The sequence below is a fragment of the Cimex lectularius genome, unplaced genomic scaffold (assembly GCF_000648675.2).
Source record: "Cimex lectularius strain Harlan isolate CLEC.00 unplaced genomic scaffold, Clec_2.1 scaffold249, whole genome shotgun sequence".
NCBI lineage: Eukaryota > Metazoa > Arthropoda > Insecta > Hemiptera > Cimicidae > Cimex > Cimex lectularius.
The window spans coordinates 48354-73831 of record NW_019392808.1 but is presented as its reverse complement, the minus strand read 5'-3'; the positions used below and the strand labels follow the sequence as shown (position 1 = coordinate 73831).

Below are 25478 nucleotides of genomic sequence, written 5' to 3'. Positions count from 1 at the left end.
ATTTTAAGATCATCATCAGGGCAAAACAACCTTAAATATGTCAGTCTGTAGACCATATTTAAAGGTTTTTGGCCCTGATGACCTTAAAATAGGTCGAACACTTGGCAGAAGCAAGTAAATTGCTTTTTTTCTTCAAAACCAAACCTTGATCCAGTGTTCGTACAAGAAGAATCATATTTAACTAATGTAAATAAATTAATTCGGTGATGAGCCTGTAGTTTGGGTGTAATTTTTATTTTTTCTATCCTCGGTACGTCTTCTGAGGGCATACTGAAAACAATCGATGATCTAAAAATGGTCACCCATTGAAAAACCCAAATTGATCGGTAACGGCCAACGTTTATTATGAAAAATGTTAAAAATGAATAGTAAATTAATCGATCAATTCGTTAGCGAGAAAATATTTGCATTTTATTTCACTCGATAGATAAAATAATAAATATGTAATTATTCGGAGATCGTCAGATGCGGTCTGGTGTGACGTAGGTTTTAGAAAAACATTTTCTTTATCGTGCCAACGTTTCGATCGTTATTGAGATCATCTTCAGGGCCTGGGATTTATATACATTGTTTAAATGTAACAAATACATGTAGGATGTGGAAAAAGTGAATTTATCCAATTCAAAAAAATATTTTTTATATTGAATCAAAGTATCTCTAGTCACTCAAAGTATATTATAGTACTCAATTACGCAGAAAACAAACACTTTGAGTGAGTAGAAATACTTTGATTGAATATAAAAATTTTTTTGCACTGTATAAATTCACTTTTTTTCCACATCCTACATGTATTTGTTAAATTTAAACAATGTTGGTGAATCCCAGGCCCTGAAGATGATCTAACTCTAAATTGAGTCTAAAATTCCAGCATTGTATAAGTTCATATTTTCACATCCTACATGTATTTGTTAAATTTACACAATGTTTGTAAATCACAGGCCCTGAAGATGATCTCAATAAAGATCGAAACGTTAACACGAAAAAGAAAATGTTTTTCTAAAAACTACGTCACACCAGACCGCATCTCACGATCTCTAAATAATCATTAACTAACGGTCATTAATCACCACACAAAATAAACATATATTTAATAAAGTGATTATAACTTAATCTATTGTGAAACTTTACAATTTTGTAAACCCAAAAGCATTTTGGTATCTGTACATATTTCCTTCTAAAATTTGGGTTATTTGAATATAAAATTGAATAATGAAACGAAATGGCAGAAAGATCACTACAATTGAAAAGAAACTAAGAAGTTTTTGATACATTTATTGAAAGTGAAAAAAAGCTTTTACTATGCGTGAGCTCTAAAGGGTTATTTGCATTTTGAGCTTGTTCCAAATGCCAACGCTTGAATCGGTACGATGAATTGTTAATCTAAGATCTACATGAATGAACTGATGTTCATTCTTAAAAGAAGAGTAGTGGAAACAAGTAAGAACCTGCCTCAAACTGTAAGACGTCACTCTGTCGCTCTGTCTGTCTGTCTGTCTCTGTCTCTCTCTCTCTCTCTCTCCCTTTCTCTTTTCCTTTTTCTTAAAAATCTGTACTGTACACTTTTATTTATGATGTGGTAAGTTATTACATAAACCTTTTACATTACAAAAACCTTTTCCGGCTTAACAACATATTTATCCAATGTAATGTTTTAAACGAGCACAATAATAAAAATACTAATTATTTAATATAATCCTAATGATAACTTTGCTTAACTGGTGAGAACGCCTCGTGGCATTAAGACGTTTTTTACGTCAATGGCATTGCATTCTAAGAGCCTGTTTTGAATGATAAATGAAGTGGGTCTTCGGTTGCATAATAGCGACTCCTCCCAGTTTACAAGGGTACAACTGCATTTCCATGCAGGAGGAAGTAATAATTTGATCGCTATCTGAACTATGCTAAAACGGGAACGCATGCCAGGAATAAATTTGGTCTTTCTAATTGAGAAGAAACCGCTAATGGGTTGATAATATTATTCTGTGGCAAATCGCAAAGAAAGCCTAATTTGGCTCTTATTGGGATGTGTTTTTTGGCGGCTAATGTTTCCATCAGATTATTGTCCGGAAGATAAAACTCCATCTTGAGTATATAAGAGGAGTCGGTCCTCGGCACCCAACCTGGGTATGTAAGATGAATAATCTATAAGAAGAAGAAATTTAACCCTTTATTATAAGTCAAAAATTAACCATCTTTAAAGTAGACAGATATTAATAGCAATAGTAAACAGTGTCTACATATAACAAATTGATTACAGAAGTTTTTAAAAATTCAAATAATTAAAAAATAAATGTAAAAAGACAAAACTGGTTTCGCTGTAAACCAATAGATATAAAAACATCAGACCCAAATTTTATGTTTGTTTACTAAAAAAATTAAACAAAAAAAAGAAAATACGACGACTTCAATAGTAATGGAAACTCACTTTCCACATTAATATCAACGAAGAGAATCAGTGCGGTAACACCGAAGAATTCAATAAAAGTAAATAAACTAGAGCCTAAAATAGAGTCGTGGAAAACTCACGGAATGAAAAATATAAACCGACACAACAACAACAAAACATACTATTTATTCTTCTGCATAAATGTACACATTTCAAATGGTTCTTTCTTTGACGTGGAGGAGAGCGCTTCATCATTGAGGTTGAGAGATTTGAATGAAATTTGAGGAACCAGGAATCACTTCTTCTTCATTGTGGGTGAACGTACAAAAGAGCTTGGAGACAGCTTTTAAAAACCTTTGATTTGAATGCTTAGATTAGTTGGATATTTGATAGGTTTGGTTGTACCTATACCATTGTATGTCCAATTTTGACGTTTTTTACAGTCATGTCTGATTTCAGTCTTAGATGTCTTCGTATTTGTCCATGCTATCTGTTTAGTTCTTGTAGTTTGAATCTTGTGTCAACGTCAGCCTGGTGACTGAATAGATTTCTAAATATTTAATATGTAGTCGTGAGCAAAGCCATTCATTTAACGTCCATGTCCTTGTTCAGTTTCATTTTTCACATTTTGTACCATTCTCCGTCGAGGTTAAGATACCAAGGTATTAAATATGGCTGGAATAAGATTAGAGTGAGGAAATAAAATTCCTGCATTGTTCGCATAGGTTGCAGAAGTGGTGTTGATCTGAATTGGCATATGATCAGTATGAACAATAAATAGAAATGATAAATGATGGAGTGAGTGTGGTGTTCAATCCTTTTAAAAAGGATTGAACAGTACATAAGGTAGGACAAAGAATGCACCCTCCTTGGTGGGCTCATAGCGACATCTTATCTTGAAGATACGACTTTTTCCGATTTGACCTTGGAAGTAGGTAATAGGGGGGCGTCGGTGGCCGCAAGGTTTCGTCGTTGACACGGCGCTCATCACTGTAAGGTAAAGGTCCCGAGTTCGAATCCAACGGCCCTGCATTCGAACCCGACATATTTACGAATGGGCTTTTTTCCAAAAACACCTGCACCCTGAGGGTTTATATGACCTCTGCTGTTGCGAACCCTTGTAAAAAAAAAATTAGGTAATAAGGAGAATGTAGGAACTGATTTGGTTTGACGAGATCTCCTAGCTAGCAGAACCTTTAGATGCTTGGAGAAGACGAACGGAAAACCTCTAAAACCCTTAAAATAGAAACATTGAACAGATAAATATTACAGAAGAAAATGAATAGTCCATGAAAAAGAGAAGACTCTTTTTCCACAGTAGAGAAAATATTTGGGTAAATCAAAATTTGAATAAAAAAAATACACATTTTACAATCACTTGCCTTTTGAAAGCATATGCTTCTCTACTTTACTCTCATAACGTAAAATATCAACAAAGTTTTTTGATAACAGAGTAAGCTTTCAGTTTTTACTTATTATTTAAAAACATTTCACCTTTGAATAGTTCTCAAATTGTCAAATAACAACGATTACTATGAAACAAAGAAAATGGGTGTTAGTCATTAAAGTCATTATTTAATTTCAAGAGAATTCACAACGTAATGATAGTTTAATATTAATCGATCTATGTTTTCACAAAAAGGCGCGCCTGAATAACAAATGAAAAAGCATAAATTATTATCGTATTTGAATGTAAAAAAAGACACATTAAATAATTATCATCGATGATCAATACTTAATGTATATATAGGAGAGTAATATGTTAACATTCAGGTTACTTGGTTTTTAATTTCTTTTTATTTTAATTTATTTTATTTAACATCCAGAGGTTTGAAAATCGCCTAGATCAACCTTGATTATTAGGTGATGTCTATGCATTTCGACCTGTGCTACAGGTCCCTCTTCAGGACGGCTAGGCACTGGAATCAAACTCTAAATTAAAGAAAGTTTTATGGTTTATATTATTGTGTACCGTAGAAATTAAAAAAGAAATAAAAATAAAAACATTTTAGTTTAAAGTTTTCATATCTTTCATAGCCACAACGGTCGAAATAGGTTCGTTATTCGTCCTTGTTTGTATGCAATTTAGGTAAATAAACTAATTATTTTACAAATTGATTATAATAAAGACGATATGTGCATTTTTTTAAAGTGGCAAACATGCTTTTAATTGCATTGACACTCGGACACTTTGGGCCAAATCTTCGTACATATCTGGATGAAGAGAAAGGTTACCCGTTCTGTCACTTAATTGAAGGGAATCTTTCTTTGGTTCCATATAAAAAGCGACTGATAATAAAATTACCTTGAGCACAGCAGCGAGTATTTGGATCCCCGTTTCTATTTTTAAATAAAATGGCAGTTGTATTGCATAGAGTACTTGGTAGATGTCTCGTTTTGTGTTTCCTTTTGTGTCTATTGAGAGTGAACGTATTTATTAGAGGGAATGTGCAGCGTGAGCGGGCCGATGAAGGGATATTGGCTCTCAGCTGGATTAGTTATGTAATATGTGAAAATAGTGATTGAAAAAATATCAAATCCCACTCCTTCATTGAATGATATGTAAGTAGGAATGAGAGTGGGGGGCCGCGGTAGCCGAGTGGTTAAGGCGTCAGACGGGTCGTGTGTTCGATCCCCACCGTCGCCTCTGGACTTTTTCTGACGCCTAAGGGGACCAGTGGCCGCAATTGAAAGAAATTGATACGGCACTCATCAATGGAAGGGGCGGGATCGGATCTCAGCGACCCTGAATTTGGTCCTAACCCCCTTCAAAAATGAGTTTCTTCGATGGAAGAACACCGGTACAACTGGGGCTCAAGTTCACATTTGTGTTGAGTGCCCTCCCCCAAAATATGGAGCCAGGGATAAAGTACAATAAGCTGTACAGCTCAGCTGCAGTGCTCAGGAGGGAACTCCTCCAGTCCGTCGTATCCATTGTAAAAAAAAAAAAAGTAATGAGAGGGTCTAAAAACATTTTTGGTGCTGAAATTACCAAGCTGTTGACCCTGGAGCCTAACTTCGAAACGTAAAAGACTTAGATTTCTAAAATAAAGTAATTCCTGTCATGCAGGAAGGCATCACTCTAACTACCCGTTGATTGCCGCGGTCGAGGGCCAAATCACTTTAAAATGTATTTTTACATGCTATTACCAATTAAAAATCGATAGTCTGAGGAGGGATTCGAAACCTGAACGCTAATATGGAAAATATACGTTGGTCGTCCAATGCAGAAAAAAAGATTAAATAACTTTTATAAAATATATTTGATGAGTATAAATTTTCTCATGAGTTTACTTAAGCTTGAAGGTTTCACATAACTTGACAACACAGCACGTATAAAACTGTTGGTTTCTCATCAAATTTTTTGCTTACACCCTTTGTATTTTAAAATGAAATTCATACACCTTGAAATCTATAAATAGGCATTAGTGAATAACACAATTATATTACCTTATTAGACGAGCGTAGGAGACTCAAAATGTGTCTTTTATCATTGTTTGCTCAGGAATTCATCGTGATTATTCTCCCTATGAAAATATAAAAAAATAGCTTTATAATTAAGGAAGTACGAGACCTTTTCAACGTCCTTTTACTGTTTGACTAGATCGTTAGCTGTGACGCAGGACAAACCAAGCATTACGGATCCTTGGCCTAGAGCATAAAATCCATCCTGGACACCTTCATATATAATGAGAAGAGGCTCGTGGGAGCCCATTGTTACTGTTAGTGGGACTATGGCACGGTACGCGCTTTTGGTAAGACAAACAAATATTTCACAAATGCACTACAATATTTTCAATTTGTCACGAGTGGCATGAGTTCAAATGTAACCACATTATTATCACTTATGTTTGCAAGATTTGGGTAGAGCCAAAACGGTGCTCATACCGGTGTTTTTTAACTGAACAAAACCCATATGGAAGCACGTTTATTTTCCAATTAAAGGCCGCTGAGATTCGAACCCAGAACCCTTCTAGTGATGAGTCGCCGTGTCAACGTTTACGGCCACAGACGCCCTTAAATATTGTACTTATTGTGAACTGATAGTAAATACCACCATTTGATGGTCTTTACCAATATAAATTCTTCATATTGTTGCAATATTGAAGTTGGTGACAGCATTTGCTTTATAGAAGGAAGATGAAAGATTATATTGATCGTCGGCCCATCGAACTTTGCTCTTTATTTGGTTTGATCAAAGATAAACAAAGTGGGAATATGCACTTTGTTAAAAACAATATAGATTTTAATAAATATTATATTATTTGTCTTGTAATAAAATGTACTTTTCACAATTTCTACCCTTTCGCAGAATTAAAATGTGTTCTTTTTGAAAATTCTTTTACTGAAGTCTTGTGAATAAAGTATAATTTCGCTCACACGTTTTGTCCAATTAGCCTTCTTTACCTGTTAAAGTTTGACAGCATTTTTATGCAATCATTTTTCGTTATACATGGTAAAAAATAACCTATTTTGTTTTATGATCCGATTGTCCAAATAAATTCTTTTCAATTAATTAATCTTTAATTAAGGTTTTGGTTGAGATAAAAAAGTCAGTGTCACGAGCGGGATTCGAACCCACGACCTTAGGCTAAATACGCCGCTCCTCTTCTGAGCTTGAGCTATCATGACGTCGATCCACTCGGACACCAACTTCCCATCTCAACTTTATCTCAACCAAAACCTTAATTAAAGATTAATAATTTGAAAAGAATGTATTTGGTCAATCGGACCACGAAACCTAATAGATGTAATAGGCAAAATGAAGTATACTTCACTAAAGCTTTCCGTGGCCATTTCATTTGTCGCCGACATTCAAATAGATTACACGACATTTGAAAAAATGGCAAAAAGGAGGGAAAATTCAAAAGGTGAGGTTGAGATGGGAAGTTGGTGTCCGAGTGGATCGGACTCAGGACAGCTCAAGTGGTAGAGCAGCGGCATATTTAGCAGAAGGTCGTGGGTTCGAATCCCGCTCGTGACACTGACTTTTTTATCTCAACCAAAACCTTAATTAAAGATCAATTAAATAAAAAATAAACTTTTACACCAACACCTTAATTGAAGATTGAAAACAAATCCAGGATACATGTACATTTACCTTGAAATTAATAATGTTTTTTATTCAGATTTTGGCTTGCTTCCTCGCTACGGTTTACAGCAGCCCAGTCGGACTTTACAGCCCCGGGTATGGATACAGTTACGGGTACGCGACGCCATATTCATACAGCCATTCCCATTTAGTAGCGCATCCTTCTTACTCGTACTACGGCCTCGACTATCCGTATTGTAATAAATATAAACTTTAAATTACTTATCATACATAAATTCCAAGTTTGATCAATTTGTTTGTTCCAGTCTACAAGAACTTCTACGACGACGTGGCTTACGGTAACTTCCTTTACTACGATCATCCATATTCGTATTACTGAAAACAAAAGAAGAAGATTTTTCAATAAATCTATAATATTGAATGTGTGAAAGCGAAGTAAATAAAGTGTTAATTATTATTGTTATTTTTTGTGACACCACCACCACAGTGATGAAGTCCTCCTCCTGCATCTGCCGAATTTGTTCTTCTCGTTCGATTTCAGATAATTTGTAATTCACAACAGTTAGGGGGTAAAACCTTGCCTTATATACTCGTACATATGTATAAAGCCGTTTCCTCCCTTGAGCACAGCAGGACGAGTATTTAAAAAGGTTTTGGACAAAGCTTGAAAGTTTCTCAAACATTTTATTTTTCACTATGTTTCGGGCTAAACACGACAATTATTAATCAGGTGATTCTTCCACTTTACTGGCTCCGCTCCTAAATATGCTGAATCAGTTTAAGTAAGGTTTACGTAAGGCGCGTTCTCAATCTACGCAGTGTGTCCTGTGAAATTCAGACAATACTTCGGATTATCCTACATTTCAGATTCGACTAAAAGATCTTTGTTGTTGTAAGGTATTAGAGATATTTTACATTTGAGGGTACTTCAACCTTTCAAAACTTTGTTCCAAAACGACTCCGTATCTCATAAAATATTAATCAATCATACTGTAAATTGGATTACACCAATGGAAAGAACACTGAAAACTCGGTAAGATTAATTTAATTCTTATTTTTTAATGCCACCTTAAGAAAACAAAATAGAAATTCATTTAGTAGATAAACTTTTTACGAGTTCCAAAAGTTCTTTTCTAAGTTCTTTGCATAAGTAACATTTTCTTACTATTAAAGTAAGATTTTACAGAATTGACGCTTACAGAAATACCAATGTAAAATTAACATTTAATTCTTAAAAATTTGATTTTTTTATTACAAATCGTTTAAAACATAAAGCCAGATTTTGAAATTTTTATTCAACATACTGTCGCAAGTAAGAAAAACCTCGAAGAAAGGATTCACGGATCTTGCGTTCCTAACAATTTCAGGCTTGCATTTTTCAAGAAGGCGGATTTTGAAGATCTAAATTAATTTTTTTCACTTAATATAATTGTTCGTTATTTTTATTTTGTACCAGAGTGTCTTTTGTTTACTTTGTATTCATTATTTTTTCGTAAAATTTGAAAAATTTTCGTGTCTAATTTCGTTGAAGAGTTTGTAAACGAAAAATCTAATTTTTAACAATTAAAAGTTAATTTTACATTGGTGGTAAGTCCTTTGAGAAATAAAGTAAATATCTTTACATCTTATTACCGAAACTTTTCTGTAAGCACCGTATCCGACAGTATTTACAAAACCAAAAAATCTTACTTAAACATTGGACAAGAACTTTGAAAACTAATATAGGTTGTTATATTTGATTATTTATTTTCTGTGCATAAGATTGCAATAAAAACACAGATGGGGGTAATAGGATTGCCAATATTCTTTCAACTGGTATAATCAAAATTACCATAGGATTAGAGTTTTATGAGATACATGGAAACAAAGTTGTGAAATGTTGAATAACCCTGGAAAAGTAAAATATCTGTAATGAAATTGAGAATCAGATATTGGACAATTAGGATTATTTAGTTATTTTGACATTAAGGATAAGCTTTTAAATTATTAAAACTTGGAAGCACGTAAAAGTTTATTTTTTATGTGATTTTATATTTTTATGCTTAAGGTTACAATCTAACAGAATAGAATCAAAGGTAAAAACTTTTAATAGGTTCTTGTCTAATATTTACGTAAAAAAATTTTCTTGGTTCTGAAAAAAAATGACAAATATGTGCTTACAGAACATTTGCCCCTATTAATGAACTGCAAGCAAATGTAATTAATTTCTCATTGTCAGTGATCACTTGTCGCCATTGTATAATTAATGTTTATTTGCTAAAAAATAGATTTAAAAAAAATTATCAAAAAATTAAATAAAATATTCAATATGTCCACCATTTGGAAGAATTTACAGATTTTACTGCTGTCATGAGTTAAACCTGCTCATTTCTTCCATACCAACCCCGCATTCCAGAATCCTTTCTATAAGGTTGTTATTAGTGGTGATAGTATTTTTATTAAAAGTTTCTGGCTAATTTTTTTTGAACCGTTTGTAATGAAAAAATCAACTCTTTAGCAATTAAAGACTATTTTTATATGGGTTGTAACTGACCTTTGAGAAATGAAGTAAATATTGTCAGTGCTTATTTGGGGTTGGACAAGAACTTTGAAAATGCTAAGAGCTATCTTTAATTTTCTATTTTGTATGTTTAAGGTTACAATAAAAACACAGATGGATGTCGTATAACCATGCTCTTTCAAATTTGATTACCAAATTGGCCGTAGGATTAAGACTTTATGAGATACAGGAAACTTTATGTAAAAAAGTTTTGAAAAAAATTGAAGTAACCTGAAAAGTGAGATATCTCGGATAAAATTAAGAACCAATTTGACACGTTGGATACCCTCCTGTTAAGGTAATGACAGACGTTCCCGGGTCACTTACTGTCACATAGTATAAATTTCATTATAATTGGTTCTTATGAAATTATTTATTAGAAAGAACTAAAAATAATTTAAAAAATTATGGAAAGTTTTGGTTTTTATATTAAAATTTCTTTCGGTGTTTTTATTATCCGCAATTCTTCGGGTTACGACTAGTTTATAACACTAGTTATAAAATCTATTGAGTTGTTGACTTGTATATACGAAGTAATTGACAAAATAATCATGGCTTGAGCAATAAATTTATGTCTCGTCTGAAAGCTTGCTTGCGCTATTATGGCTGCCTTTAAATATTTATCAGCGTTATTTCATATAAATCTTCAATATGTTGATACCGATAAACCTCCAACGGGTAAAGTTTATTCTGCGATTATCATTCTGGGTCAGTTTACTATGGTAAAGATAAAATATTTTCAAATATCAATGTCTAACCTTCTAAATTTTCTCTATAAAAGGGCAGAATGTCTTTTGTGAGACCTTGTCCTTAACATTCAACCATGGGTTCTTATGTGGTGAGTAGATTCATTATTTTCAGTATTTATTGAAAAAACGGGAAGAATTAATTAAAATTAAATAAAATTTGTTGATACATGATCGAACATAAGTTCTTTGTTTAGGATGAAATCCATGATTATTGACATTTCTAAACTTTTCTTACTAAACTGTTAGAATATTCAATCGGAGCCGTATTAGTAATACATAATAGAAGTTTTTGTCGTGACTGTTAATACAATTGATCAAGTCCCAATTCTTCACCTAATCGTTATATATGAAAATGACTATTATTAATACCTCCTAAAAATTTTCTAGCTAACCTTCACCTTCGTCATCGCAGTGCAGACCTCTCTGCTGATCGTTGCCCTCCTATACATCCTGAACCACGAATTAAAGCACAGGCAGGAGGAAGCTCACGAGACTTTGACGGTCAACAATACCGGAATGTACAACAGTTATCTTCTTACGGGATCAACCTTGTAGACAAATGGAGATTCTGCCCAGAGGAGCGGTGATACGATCCGACAGAAGACGATCAAAAATAAATTAACTGCTAATGTGTTTGTGAACAGTGGACGCGACATCTTCGTATAAATAACCCGTGCTGAGTGGACATCTGCAGTTGTTCAACTGAAAACCAGGACGAAATGATCGCAAAGGTAAATAACCCGGATTTTGGTTTTTAAAGAAATTTACAAAAACTTAAATTCTATCTGTTCACAATGTTGTAAATATTATTTAATAAAAGTATTTTTCTAAAAAAAGCATTTTGTCCATAGTACATATTATTGTCATTGCAAATCAATGATTATTTAAAGAAAACACTTATTTTTTCGAGAAATTCACCCCTTGTTGGTTAGTTAAAACAGTATCTGCTGTCTAATTATCCACTGGTCAATTTATTCTTGTTATGCATTTTGATAAATTGTGTTTTTGAGTTTCCTATCAGTGTAGCATGCTCTCTTTCGAACTAGTCCATTTGTACATTTATGAGACAATTACTAAAACCCTATAAATTGATAATTGCTCAAAGGACTCAATAACGCCATAGGATGTATAAAGGTTTGTCTAAAGCATAAAGAAAAGACATCAGTACAAGAAAAAAGAACTCATTACACTAATTATTTGTCAAATTTAAGTAAACAATTCATATCTAAAAACATTTATCTCACTTTTGAAAGGAAATTTGCCTCCTGTACAAAAATATTTTTCAAAAATTATGAAGAGTGGAATATTCTAAACAATTAAATAGCCGATTATCTAAACTGTTTACTCTTTCGATATCTAAAGCGTAATCTATATTATGCTGATGAATATCATAAAAAAAACCCTCTTGAAAATTAACAATAAAGCGACAAAAAACAAAACTTTAACAATAAAGAACAAAAAATTAAATACATAATAAGCAAAATCAGTCTTATAAAAATGTAGAATTGAAACAATCGTTCATTTTCATATAATTACTGGATGAATTAAAAAACAGTTAAAACTTTCAAAGAAAAATTATAACATAATCGCTTTTTCTCACAAATTATAATATTTTAGCCAGTTTCAGCAGGCTTAAACTGGTAAAAATAATCATTTGAGGCACGAATTTCACATGAATGTCAACATGCTTCAATTTTTGCATGAAATCTAACTTAAATATTTAGGACGTCCTTTTTAATCTTCTTGTAGAAATTTTTTTAACTGCCGATATTATTAGCGAATTAAAAACGTTATTTTCAAAAATAACAATCTCGTACGCTAAATTACAATTTTGAAAATTAATAGCGTTTTTTTAATCACTTTAGTACTAAATTGAGTCAAAAGTTTAATCCTCCGTCCAAATCTACTTTGAGCCGACTCCAATATTCTAGAACTACCAAAGCACAAAAGGTGAAATACAATTTTTCCGCAAAATTTTCTGTTCTGAGCTGTTATTTTATTGTTCAAAGTAAAATTTCTTTCCACCAAATATCACAACTTGCTAATTACTACAAAAATTTAAAAAACTCAACCTTATTTTATGTTTTCTATGAAGGAGGCTTAATTGAGTATTTATTAAAATTATTACGATATCAGCAGTCGTTATTCAATTATCGGAGTATCGTAAAATGTGTGATTAGTGGGTCAGAATCTCGTCCTTCTTCTTAATCTCGTACTTAAGTTTCTGATTCTACCAAAGGACGATTGACGATTATCTTCGGAATGTACTTGTCAAAACTACGCGTTTTTGAAGCCACTATTTCTCGATTTATAGAACCATTCAAGAGAGAAAATGTGGCTGGCTGTAATGGCCCATTTGCGATCATCAATGATTTTCACTCTCCATTTCAATTTACCTTGGGTTATATACAGTATTTAAATAAACGCAAATTGAAAAGCAAGAGTACGGAAAAACTGTTTATGACAAATTTTAAAAGCTACTCTGATCAAATAACTTACTTTCTCTTTATCTCTTGTTTGAATCGAGTGTCATCGTTATCGTGCTGGCTTAGATAGTGAGTCAACAGCTGAATCGACAACGATAGAAAGAAAAACAAGCGAACTAGGAATCTTCAGAAAAAGGACATATTCAAGGCTGCTCCGGGACTCGACATCCGACCTCCATTAGATTTTTCGTTCCATCGAAATATTTTTTTGTTTCTTTGCAAAATGTATGAGGTCAGGTCGCAGGCTGGAACAAGTATGTCTCAATTCCGAATTCTCCTCACTTGTTTTTCTTGCTGCCTCAATTCTAACACTCTATAATATAACACACACACACACACACACACACACACACACACACACACACACACAAACTTTAATTGTTTGGGAAACCAATTCATGTTGCTTCTTTTGTTGTTTCTAAATTTTTTTTATTTTAATTTACACAAAATTTTTAGCTTTTTAATTAACTAGATTCTGTATTGCATGTATTCAACCAAAAGTGTAGTTTGATGGTTTCGGATTGCCCGAAGCCTTTCGGCTTCTCGCTATTTTCGGCAGTTCATCTTGTTGAACAATAAAATACAACTGTTAGCATAGTTGAATAATAATTCTAATTCCATTACCGTTCGTGGTCCGATTGACAAATTAACATTTTTGCAATAATTAATATTTATGAAAGGTATTGGTTAAGATAAAAAAAAGTCAGGGTCACGAACGGGATTCGAACCCACGACCTCATTTGTCGCCGAGAATCAAATTGATTACGCGACATTTAAAAATGGCAAAAAGGAGGGAAAATTCGAAAGGTGAAGTTGAGATGGGAAGTTAAGTGTCCGAGCGGATCGAAATCACGATAGCTCTAGTGGTAGAGCAGCAGCGTATTCAGCCGAATGTCGTGGGTTCGAATCCCGCTCGTGACACTGACTTTTTTATATTAGCCAATACCTTTCATAAATATTAATTAATTGAAAAATGTTAATTGGTCAGTCGGACCACGAACTGTCATGGATTTAATAATTAAACTGAAGTATATCTTCACGAAAGTTATCCGTGGCCATTTTATTTGTCGCCGAGAATCAAATAGATTACACGACATTTGAAAAATGGCAAAAAGGAGGGAAAATTCGAGAGATGAGGTTGAAGTTAGTGTCCGAGCAAATCGAAGTCACGATAGCTCAAGTGGGAGAGTAGCGGCGTATTTAGCCGAAGGGCGTGGGTTCGAATCCCGCTCGTGACACTGACTTTTTTATCTTAACCAATACCTTTCATAAATATTAATTAATTGAAAAATAATTCTAATGTGTTTAATTTGTCAATGAAGCTAGAAAAAACGTTTTCTCAATTGCGTTGTAGGTTTTCCGAGTGGTTTTTAGTCTGTGTGTGCATGTAAAAGAAACAACAAAGCTTAGATAACTTCATTCAGAGTTAATGAGTTGGTCGATTGTAATTATTTAATTAAATTCGAAATATTTGATAGGCAGTTTTTCCCAGAAGTGATGCGAAACGTTGGGAATTGTTAGCGGCGAAAGTTATTGCGTCGCGATAGTGCGTGGATAGTTAATTACGATAATAAGGTTATGGTCATCGACCATGGCCCGATATCTTTCCGTGTCAATGCAATACCTTTTTCATTAATACAATTGTCTTTTATCACATTACCATAGATTTTATTATATTTTACAGGTTGTCGTATTACTCGCTGTCCTCGCAGTGGCGGCGGCGACTGTCTCACTTAGGGTTGGACTGCCTTTCGCGAGCGTCCATGTCGGCGCGGGTTTGACTCGCTTTGGGGGCTACCCGGTAGTATACCCCCCAACTGTCTATCCTGGTGAGTTTAGAATATTTTCTCATTTATAAAAAATATATTTAATAAATTACAATTAATTAAGGTTTTTAGTTGAGATGAAAAAAAGTTAATGGCACGAGAGGGATTCGAACCCACGACCTTCGGCTAGATACGCCGCTCCTCTCCCACCTGAGCTATCGTGACCTCGAACCTCTCGGACATCAACTCCCCATCTCAACCCCACCTTATGAGTTTTCCCTCCTTTTGCCATTTTTCAAAACTCATAAGGTGGGGTTGAGATGGGGAGTTGATGTCCGAGTGGATCGAGGTCACGATAGCTCAGGTGGTAGAGCAGCGGCGTATCTAGCCGAAGGTCGTGGGTTCGAATCCCTCTCGTGCCATTAACTTTTTTTCATCTCAACTAAAAACCTTAATTAATTGCAATGATTTAATTGGTCAAGCGGGCCACGAAATTAGTGAATATATTTAATAAAATTAAATAATGCTTTTTATTTTCAAAACTTCATTCTGTTCCAGGCTATGGAGTTTACCATAACGGATACTATCATTACTAGAGATGAATAGAAAAATGAATCTTCCAAATAAAGAATTTTTTTAATTTAATTGTAATTTCGTCTTTTTTTATTATAATCCTTTAAATTAGTTGTCTGAAGTACATGATCACTCGCTTTATGATTTGAACACTTATTTTGAGCTTTCTAAAAAAACATAGGAAATTGGTAACTGTTAGATAGTTATCTCACTTTTTCTAAATGAATGAAGAAGAGCCATTATCATATACAGATTTAACTGTTTTATGTTTATGAACAAGTACTTTAATTTTAAGCAGTGAGCAAGGTATAGATTATTCCGGTCGTATTAGTTTTTGTATTTTCATCACCTTGTTTCATCTCCATTTTTAATGTATCATCTTCAGCATCTTCTTTTTGTTCATTTAAATTAATTTTGTGATAGGCGGTATTGATTTATTTACGGAAAAAATTTAGTGAATGATAACGATTTTTGTAAGGCAGTTTGTCCCATTTTGGGTATGGTTTTCTGTCAGGTGTTTTAACGATCTTCTTTTCATCAGTTGCTGTTCCATCACCAAGAATCCGGCAGCGTAATTTCGACGAGGAGCTGGATATTTTACTGTTTGTTTACGAAAATCCGAATTCCTCTCTCCAAAATGTTTAAGGTTTTCAGGTTTTTCAAAACATAAAATTAGAGATGTACTCCGGACAACATTAAACATTATAATTTTAAGCCGTATAGCATTCATCTTGTCTAGGGACTTCGGGCTCTGATCATGACAGACATCTTACATTCCTTGCACAGATGTCGATTTGGGAGGATGAAGGAAACGTCCTTCAATACATCCTATGGTCTGAAGAATCCAAGTTCAACTCTAATGGCATACTAAACAGTTAGAATTTTCGAACGTGAGCAGAAGAAATCCGAGGATATCTTAATCTTGTCATCATCAGCTGGTTCACAGTATCAACGTTTGGTGTGAACATCTCAGAAATAATTTAATTGGGCCTTACTTCTACGAAAATAATTTAAATGCTGCTCAGTTCCTCAATTTTTGAGAGAGGTTTTACCAACACTAGTACATGATGTTCCTCTGCAACAACGACAAAAAATGATTCTCCGGCTTGATCGATGCCCCGCATACAATTCTTAGCAGGTGAGACCTTATTTGAATCGTCACTTCTGGGATAGGTAGATAGGACTCATAGCCCGATCTGTTGGCCTCCTCTGTCACCCGATTTAACACCACTTGAGTATTTTCAGTGGGGCCATTTAAAAAAACAGTCTACACCATTCACAACCCACCATCCTCAGGTGAAGAACTGCGGCAAAGGGTAGAAAATGCTCGTCAATCCATCTCCCCTGAATCTATCGCTCTGAGCACCGGTGACAAATGGTTAAAAAGCCCAAATCTTTACGCAAGGTAGGCAATTCGAACATGAAATGTGATTTATAAATAGCAAACCAAATGACTTCTTTTACTTTTTGCTCTTGTCAATTTTTTACCAATTTAAAATCGGATTGCACCATTGTTTGCAGCGAAAAAGATCCTTTAAAATGATGTGTCATGATGCATAGGGTCGTATTTAAAATTTTGAGGTAGAACTGGGCCTGAAGAACCCTGTATAATTATCTCCAAAAAAAAGTAAAAAATTGAAACTAGATTAAATAATCTTAAACACGTATTTTTTGTTTTTGATAGCGCTATTGGTTCAGAAAAATTCAGCCGGACCATCTACAAAGGATACTCTTTGTATATATAAAATTTATTTAATTATTCGTTAATGAATCAGTACAAATATTTAGTTTTACATCAAACATTTTAAAGTTGTCAGTATACTTAAAAGTAACACTTATTATATAGTTAATTCACTAAATAAGTATCGGTAATACATGAATAACATAACATAAAATGTATATCAGGAGTTGAAAGTCGGTCTGGACAGAGAGAAGAGAGAAAACAGATGTAAAAATGGATACTACAAGTTATCTCTCTTTTTTGTAAATCCTGTCACCCGTTATTTGTTATATCCCTATTTTAAAATCTCTGAACCCGCGCGGCATTAATAAAACAGAAGTGCACATTTTATTACATTATTATTCGTTCTTTTATTGCTTAAAGTAATTAATCTAATGTAAATAAATTGTGAGATTTCTCCATGTGATTTACTTGATGATGAACCTGTAATTTGGTCGTTACCGATCATTCTATTCTGTCAATTTTTAGCGGATTCGTCTCTGTAACGAATACACTGTGAATTGTAAAATGGATTGGCAGAAAAAAATGATAAGCAACGGGCAAATTAATGCAAATGAGCTAATAAATTATAGTTTATTGTACAATTTCCAGATCCAATGGGTTCATTTTTCTCATCGCCAAACATAAACCAAATTTTAATTTATTGGCAGTTAAAATAAACAATTATTCCATTTAATTTTGAAATTGGGCATCTACAGCCATTTATCCCAACTGTCTTACATCTAGGGTAATAGCATAAGTAAGCGCTATCTAGTTGCATTTATAAGAACAAACATTTCATCATTTCATCAATTTAAGCTTTTAAGTTCTAGGTTTACCTACTTATGATTGTTTAAACAATTTAAGTTCGTAAAAGAGAGATTAACATTAAAAATAAATAGTTTAAGTTTCAATAGAAGAGCTCATTTCTCAAACAATAGTGGTAGTATAAAGGAACCATTTTGCCATCTTCACTAGTTTTTTAAATTAGTTTTTAATTTTTTAATTTCTGTTTTTAATATTTAAAGTACATATCAATTTTACGATATAATACAAGAGAGGGGAGAAAAAGGGTAAAAAGAAAGAATCGACTATTGAAAGAATCAACTGTAATTATACAAAACATTTATTCATGGTGAAGTACAGAAATTTAGAAGAAAATTAAGAAAAGAATAACATATTGAAAGCTTGATCCTGGATTCAATAAGATTTTACCATCCCTGGCCTTTTCTGGATGCCGATGCTGAAGATTGACCATATCCATCCTGGGAATTTCTGAATCCTGCTTGTTGACCCTGGCCACCTTGTCCACTTTGGCCAAAACCTCCTTGTGACTTACCGCTTCCTGAAATGAAATGGAGTTATATATTAATAAAGTAATACATAACTTTTTTAGTAAATGGTCATAGCAATGATGCATTTTTGCTTAAATTTCAGTTTTACGTTTCCAACGTAAGGATGACTAAATAATTATTAATCCGATTAAAAATAGTGTTTAGCCCAAGAATTGTGGAATAAAAGCCAATAGCTTTGGCAAGCTGACAACAACCAGCTTTGAGGGGCATCAGTAGTCGCAATGGTTGAAGCGCTGATACAGCGCCTATCATTGTAAGGTAAAGGTCCCGGGTTAGAATCCAGCTGCCCTGCATTCGAACCAGACACACCCTGAGTGTTGATATGACATGATGTTGCTAACCCTCGCAAAGAAAACACAAAGGGTAGACGTAAGCCGTAGGGGTAAGTAAGCCGAAGCCGATCCAACGAGTTCACCAACTTGCAGATCAACACTCAACATCAATCTTCAATTCAGCACTGAGGTACAGTGAGGATTAGGACAATATTTTAGTGAAAATAGTATTTTCAAATATCAAGGCAAGACATCAAATATAAAATAGATTTTACATACATTATGATGCAAGGGAAAATCATTAATTTATTTTTATTTTAAAACTTACTTCCAAATTCGTTTCTGTACTTTACGAATCTTGAAGTCGCACCAGGGATCACAGCCTCATAGCCTACCATGGTCGGTGTGTCAATCAGACTTGCCCCGTAGGGCTTATCGCCTAAGCCCCCAAAAGACCTCCCCTGGTTTTGGCGCAATTGTTCGTTGCCTCCTCTGAAACTTCTCTGACTGCTTCCTTGGTCAGTCTGCACCCTCTGGCCTCCTCCATGCCCTTCTTGGCTGGCCTGCGACATATGGCCTTCGTAGGGCATACTCAACACTGCGCCGACCACTGCAAAAAACTGAAAAAACACTTTTTTTGTAAGCAAAATATTAGTTTGGAAACTTATAGAGAAATTACAATAAAACATTGTTGAATATTGAATAAAGAGTGCTGAATTAAAGGCTAGAGAAGGAATTTATAATAATTTGTAGTATAATGGGAGGTGTTTAATTTAAAACAAGTAGAAAATGTTTATCATTATTCGCAGATTATCATATCTTGAAACCATACAGTACGAAATATATTTAAAAAATGAATAAAAATTGGGTGTGAGCTTTGCGTACATCTAAATGGATTAGACTGGATCTGTTGTAGAAATTCTTAAGAGAAGCCCTTTATTACAGACAATTAACTTTGGAAGAATGGCTGATTACTGTTTTATATACGTTCAGGTACTCTCTTGTATGTACTTACCCCACACATGTGTGAGGACCTCCTACGAACTTTAGTCTACAGGCCTAAACTTTAGCCCACCGGCCTCGACAATCACCCACCCTGGTTGTCGGAAGTCTAGGATAGGATCACACCTCATTCTTATCCAGCCAGCCATCAAGGTTGGGCTGCAGGAGCTATCAACATCTGGGTCATTTCAGCCCCCAACGGAATCAATATCTAGATCCAAACCTATCCACACTGTTACTCTTAATTACATCTTTTTTGTAACATTCTTAACCATAACCAGTTAGGGTTGTGAAGTACTCGATATTCCTTCAACACCATCTTCAGAATTTTTAACAACATTCACATGCACATTTCGACAATATAGTTGTTGAAGTCTGAATAACAAAACTTTAACTTTCAGTACTCGGACTTCCACAAACACGCATTACATATTGACGTAAAACCAAAAAAGATGATCTTATTTTACATCTAACAACAAACTAAGTACACATTTAGCAATAATGACCAAAAGCGGGAGGAGTATGATGGAAATTTCGATTTTTTAAAACACAGTGGACCAAAAAGCGTGCCAATCAAGAGAAAACCCTACACATCGTTTTTCGGCCCAACACAATACTTTCTCCTCTTTCAAAGGGGAAAAATGGAAAAAAATAACTTGGTTTTAAAGTTTCATATTTTGATTCGAAAAAGGAACATATTTTTCATATATTTCCAAAATGTTTTTCCGTCATAGACTGCAATGTAAATGTTTTTGTTCACCAACATTAACGAATATAAAAAATTAATCACCAATTTGGAGGTTATCACATTGAAAGATCGAAAAAGAAGATTAGAGTCAGAAATCAGAAAAGTACCAGAAGGACATGTCTTATCACGATAAAATCATGGTTTGCGATGGTAAAAAATTACATAAACGAACGTAAACCACAAAACATAAACGAACAACCAAAAACCCTCACGACAGTAAGGAGTGAGAGGTAGATTTGTTTCTTTTGCGGAATCCATCTAGGGATGATAAAAATTTAGTACTTTAAAAATTATAGAATAATTTGAAAACCATGGGTATATATTATTATTATTGTAAACACCTTGCAATGGATAAAAAATTAATCAATTGATTTTGATTCTTATTAACACTTGGCCTTAAATTAAATTAGATTCGTACCACTTTTTCCTACACCACTGAAAATAATGAAAATGAAATAATTAGTAAGTAATAGTTTACTAGTTACCTTCTTTATTTGAAATTTTTTATGCTGTTTAATTAATTATTTTTTCACATTACTTACTTACTTCACTATTACTTTTTGGTAACAATGGTAGATTTACGGAAAAAGACGACTGATGGCCATGCCATATTTATTAATGATATGCACAATTTTAAGGACTTTTGCTTTTTATCGTGATTTCTCTGTTAATTTAAAAGAAATCTTGGCATATTTGTAAAAAAAATTAAGAAACGCCTACGGTTTCATTTTATTATAAAAAAGAAGTTACTTTGATATTAGAAATTAGCTTTGAAAGTACCGTATTTGAAAAAAAATCCCGATTAAAAATGGGATTTTTTCAAATTATGATAACATTTAAAATAAAGCTTGGATTTGAGCCAAACCGACCTTAACAGTTACTGGAAGAATACAGCTTAAAAACGTTATCAACGGTGTGAAAATCAAATTATGAGGGTGTAGCTCGGAGGGAATGAAGTTAAATAAACCGAGCAGGTTGTTGTGCGGGAGAAAACGCAAAAATGACAAAAATGTTGATTGAATTTTTTACTTTCATCGCCTATAACTCTGCGACCCCCAGTCGATTTGGCTAAAAACCAATCCCAACCGTCCTTAAAGGATTCTTTACCACCCTGCCAAATTTCATTGCAATGCGATCAAAAATGCGACCGCTAGATAGCGCTAGATTTTTGAAAGAAATCTACCTAAAATTAAACATCAACTTAAAGGTTTCTTGATATCAAATCGAGAGATCGAAGTATCGTATGATTTAATTTAGGGAAGGTTTATCAGAGGTAACAGATCAAGGTTTTATAATTCTGAAATATAATCCTCTTCGCTTAATTAAGGCTGAACTAAGACATATTACATATAACATATAACATCTTCACTTGGCTCCGGGGGGGGGGGGGTAATTACCCTTTTACATCCCCCTTGGATCCGCCACTGCTGCGGTAACATATTATTTTCCAAATCGATCCATGGCCGACCGGCTGCAAGGGCTTAGTCTAAAATTACAAGACATGCGTCACCGCGTACGTTCCGCCGAAGGGACAAATAGCAGTCAGATGGAGGTGACAATTAATTTCTAATTTCGTAAGTCCGTTGGCCAATTTCGGTAGGAGACACGGCTAAACGTCATCGGTTAATTACAGGTTTACGCTAACCCAAGGATTTTCTACAATTTTCCGACTTCTCCGGCCATCGGTGCCTTTCTGCAAAAATTCGGCTGCCGTACTGAAATCCTCTCCAAGACTATCTCTTCTCGATTTGTATCGCAAATTAAACAAGCTGACGTATTTAAAATCATATTCTATTATAATTGACTCATTATAATTTACATAAAATATTATTGTTAATCGATTTTTTATGAAACATTAATTTTTGTTTCGTGTTTAAAAAAAAATTCAAAACATTTAACGAAAAATAAATTTGATTGTTTAAACTGTACCTTAAATATATTATTACAAAACGCTAAATCCAACTGATAAATTGATTTTGCAATTTGTCAAAATAAATTTCACTTACTATAATCGCCGAGTTCATGATTGCTTGGTGAAGACGGTATTAATGCCTTCCAAAAGACGGGGCTTAGTTTATATAGGTGCAAGACCTGGAATGATCTAATGCTTAAATGGGAAGAGCCTTGAACCTGTCGTGTTTAAAAGCTGTTGTATAAAAAAAATTCAGTTCGTCAAAAACTTAATCGTAGGTTGCAAAGCCCATCTTATAAGAATGACTGATTTTACTAATTATTTCTTTAATGTAGGTATTGTTTATTCTTTTATAATCATTTCAGAATCAGTTTTATATATAAATGAAGAAATCCCACCAGCTAATATTTCTAATCCTAAAATGCCGAACAAACAAGACAACAATGTTCCCTTTTTTTCTAAATTTTAAAATTTTTGATGGAGGTTTCAATGGGAAACATCACAAAAACCAGGTTTATGATGCTTTCGAAGCTATGGAATAAACAAATGGTGGTAACTTTCTTGCCTTTCCTTCAAAATAAACAAAATATCTGTTCATCTTGGCAAATAACATGTTGTTTCAATTTTATTTATGGAATCAATAACATAATAAGTTTAAAGTGACAATTCACTTGTTCGAGTCGGTAGTTGTTTCAAAATGAGCTTCACTATGCCTAATAAACAAAGAAACTTTAAAATTTATTCCATTATCTATTTTTTAAAAATATTTTCATATTCATCGTCCTGTTGAAAATACTAATTAATTATAACTAATTAAAAAATCGTGTTCCCTACATTGGTTTAAAAATTATTGTAGTAAATTTACGAATGGAATAACTTCTCTCACGAACAATGTTATTGTAAAAGTGTGCAATCACAGTACCGGTGACATTTAGGTAAACAGCATACCTACTATAGCATACTAGCATTATGATAACTCGTAACTTAAAAAATAAACAAAAAATAACAGTTTTGTAAAATGTCCGTGTTTTGGAATACCAAGGCAGTTTATTGCTGCGTAAAAATTTAGCTAGCTTATACTTGTCGACTTCAGAATTATGGCGTACAGCGTCAGCCCTCCTATATTTTCTTGTTGTATTAAGAACAACTAAAATCTGTTTAGTATTAACAAGTACTAACAAGGAAGAATAGTACTATTGTTGTTTTATATTTTATACTTATAAAAAAAACTGGCTGTTAATTTGACATATTTGCTGTTTTTGTTTAATTCTTTACAATTTGTGACAACAATTATGGTCTAGTATAACACAATAAATATGAAAATGATTGTATAAAATATTTTGCTTAGTTTCTTAAAATAAATTGGGGAAATTTCGACTAATTGTTGGGTTTATTATTTTTCTAACTCGTATCTGGCGATTCATTACGACAAAACAATTAGCCAGCCACTGTTAAATTTTTAAAAAAGCCTAATAAAACTGTTTATTAGTAAAAATGTTAACCTAATTCTTTAATATGATAAAGATAGTTTAAAATTTTTTATTCGAATTCATGACGTTAAAGTCGTCATTGATATAATTGAGCTACGGGTTTCTCACACTTTGTTGCACTAACAAAAAACAATCATCACAGCTAAATGTTTTATTTCCTCAGAAAAATGAGAGAGCTATAATTATCTGTCATTCATTTAAAAATAAATAACATGTATAAACCTTGTTTTGTTAAAGTACTATTTTAATTAGCGTAAAACTGTTCAATTTACGTATCCACTTTTAAAAGATGAAATTTATAAATACGAAAATAATATTAATGCAATTTACTTTTATTCCTACCGTCCAATTAGATTATTTGCCTTTCGTAGGAACAATCCTAGAAAAACTGCTTAACACATTATCTCTATCATTCATTCCCACAAAATTATTCCTGACCACCAGTTTAGGTTCAGACTTCAGACACTCTAATTCCGCTATTCAGCAATGCCATCGCTCAGTAGGGAATTTCTCCACTTATAAATAAAAAAATGTTATAAGTGCGTAAACAATAATAATTCAATTATTCAGAAATCGTGAGATGCGGTCTGATGTGATGTAGATTTCAGAAAAACATTTTGTTTATCGTGCCAACGTTTCGATCTTTATTGAGATCATCTTCAGGGCCTGGGATTTACAAACATTGTTTACATTTAACAAATGCATTTAGGATGTGGAAAAAAGTGAATTTATACAACGCAATATATATTTTTTATATTCAATCAAAGTATTTCTACTCACTCAAAGTGTTTGTCTTATGTGTAACTGTGCCATTCTTGCGTGTCGTGCTGAGACCACACACAATAATAATTCAATTTACCAATACATCATCGCTATCGCTCTTGAGCAAAAGCATTACTCTGGTGTATTTCAAAATGTGAGGGAAGCTTTCGATCGAATATGGCACTTGGGTCTGTTTTGGATGGTTAAGAGCTCCATTTGAATTACTGCCTGATCCTTAAATCCTACTTAAGACACTTTCAGTTCTTTCGTTGCCTGTCTTCCAACCATCTTCATATTTATAACTTCTACTTACAAAATTCCTTTTTTTTTTATCATGGAAGCAATCTTTGATCAAACCCCTAAATGAAGTCTCTAATTCCTTCTCTCCCATTGATTTCCTCCGATTTATTACTAACCTCGCTAAACCTCTTGAAAAATTAGTAAACTCTCAAACCTACAATTACTTCTAATCCTCAAACCCTCTTCAATCTGACGTTTGTCCTGGTTTCTCAACGAATTCAGCTGTTTTAAAAATATCAAACGATGTCAGATGGCTATGGAATAAGGTAAAATTCGTATTGTTGCTTCCTTTGACACAATAAACCACTCTCCTCTTTCCTCAATACTTATTTCTTCCCCTACAGTGTTCTTCGATGATTTCATTC

General features: G+C 33.5%; 2 protein-coding genes and 2 long non-coding RNA genes across 10 annotated transcripts in view; 2 read left to right on the top strand and 2 right to left on the bottom strand.

The window, feature by feature from the left end:
* Positions 1-5950, bottom strand: part of LOC106669027 — a 35537-nt gene extending 29587 nt beyond the window's left edge. The window contains exon 1 of the long non-coding RNA XR_001340857.1: positions 5837-5950. This is a non-coding gene — a long non-coding RNA (uncharacterized LOC106669027). The remainder of the gene's footprint in view (positions 1-5836) is intronic.
* A 2366-nt stretch (positions 5951-8316) lies between these two features.
* On the top strand, positions 8317-15630 carry LOC106668967. 6 transcript variants are annotated; one of them, XR_002910524.1, is made up of 5 exons: positions 8322-8336; positions 9487-9514; positions 11115-11458; positions 14898-15042; positions 15538-15630. It is a non-coding gene; the product is annotated as an uncharacterized LOC106668967 (long non-coding RNA). The 6 variants fall into 6 exon arrangements; XR_002910525.1 differs by lacking the exon at positions 9487-9514 and having other exon boundaries at positions 8317-8331; XR_001340841.1 differs by lacking the exon at positions 9487-9514.
* A 2734-nt stretch (positions 15631-18364) lies between these two features.
* The window catches only part of LOC106668964 (RNA-binding protein FUS-like), a 21606-nt gene continuing 14492 nt past the window's right edge, over positions 18365-25478 (bottom strand). The window contains exons 1-3 of one of the 2 annotated variants that reach the window (XM_014398188.2): positions 22656-22738; positions 19228-19519; positions 18365-18617 (exon numbers count right to left, since the gene is read on the bottom strand). In XM_014398188.2, coding sequence (XP_014253674.1) covers positions 18484-18617; positions 19228-19519; positions 22656-22673 — 444 coding nt within the window. In that variant the 5' untranslated portion in view covers positions 22674-22738 and the 3' untranslated portion in view covers positions 18365-18483. Of the gene's footprint in view, positions 18618-19227; positions 19520-22655; positions 22739-25478 lie in introns of those variants that run through there. The other variant, XM_024228169.1, reaches the window with a different exon arrangement.
* Positions 25302-25478, top strand: part of LOC112127353 — a 26081-nt gene continuing 25904 nt past the window's right edge. Inside the window, exon 1 of the transcript XR_002910526.1 lies at positions 25302-25379. The gene's annotated coding sequence lies outside the window, so the exon portion shown is untranslated. The remainder of the gene's footprint in view (positions 25380-25478) is intronic.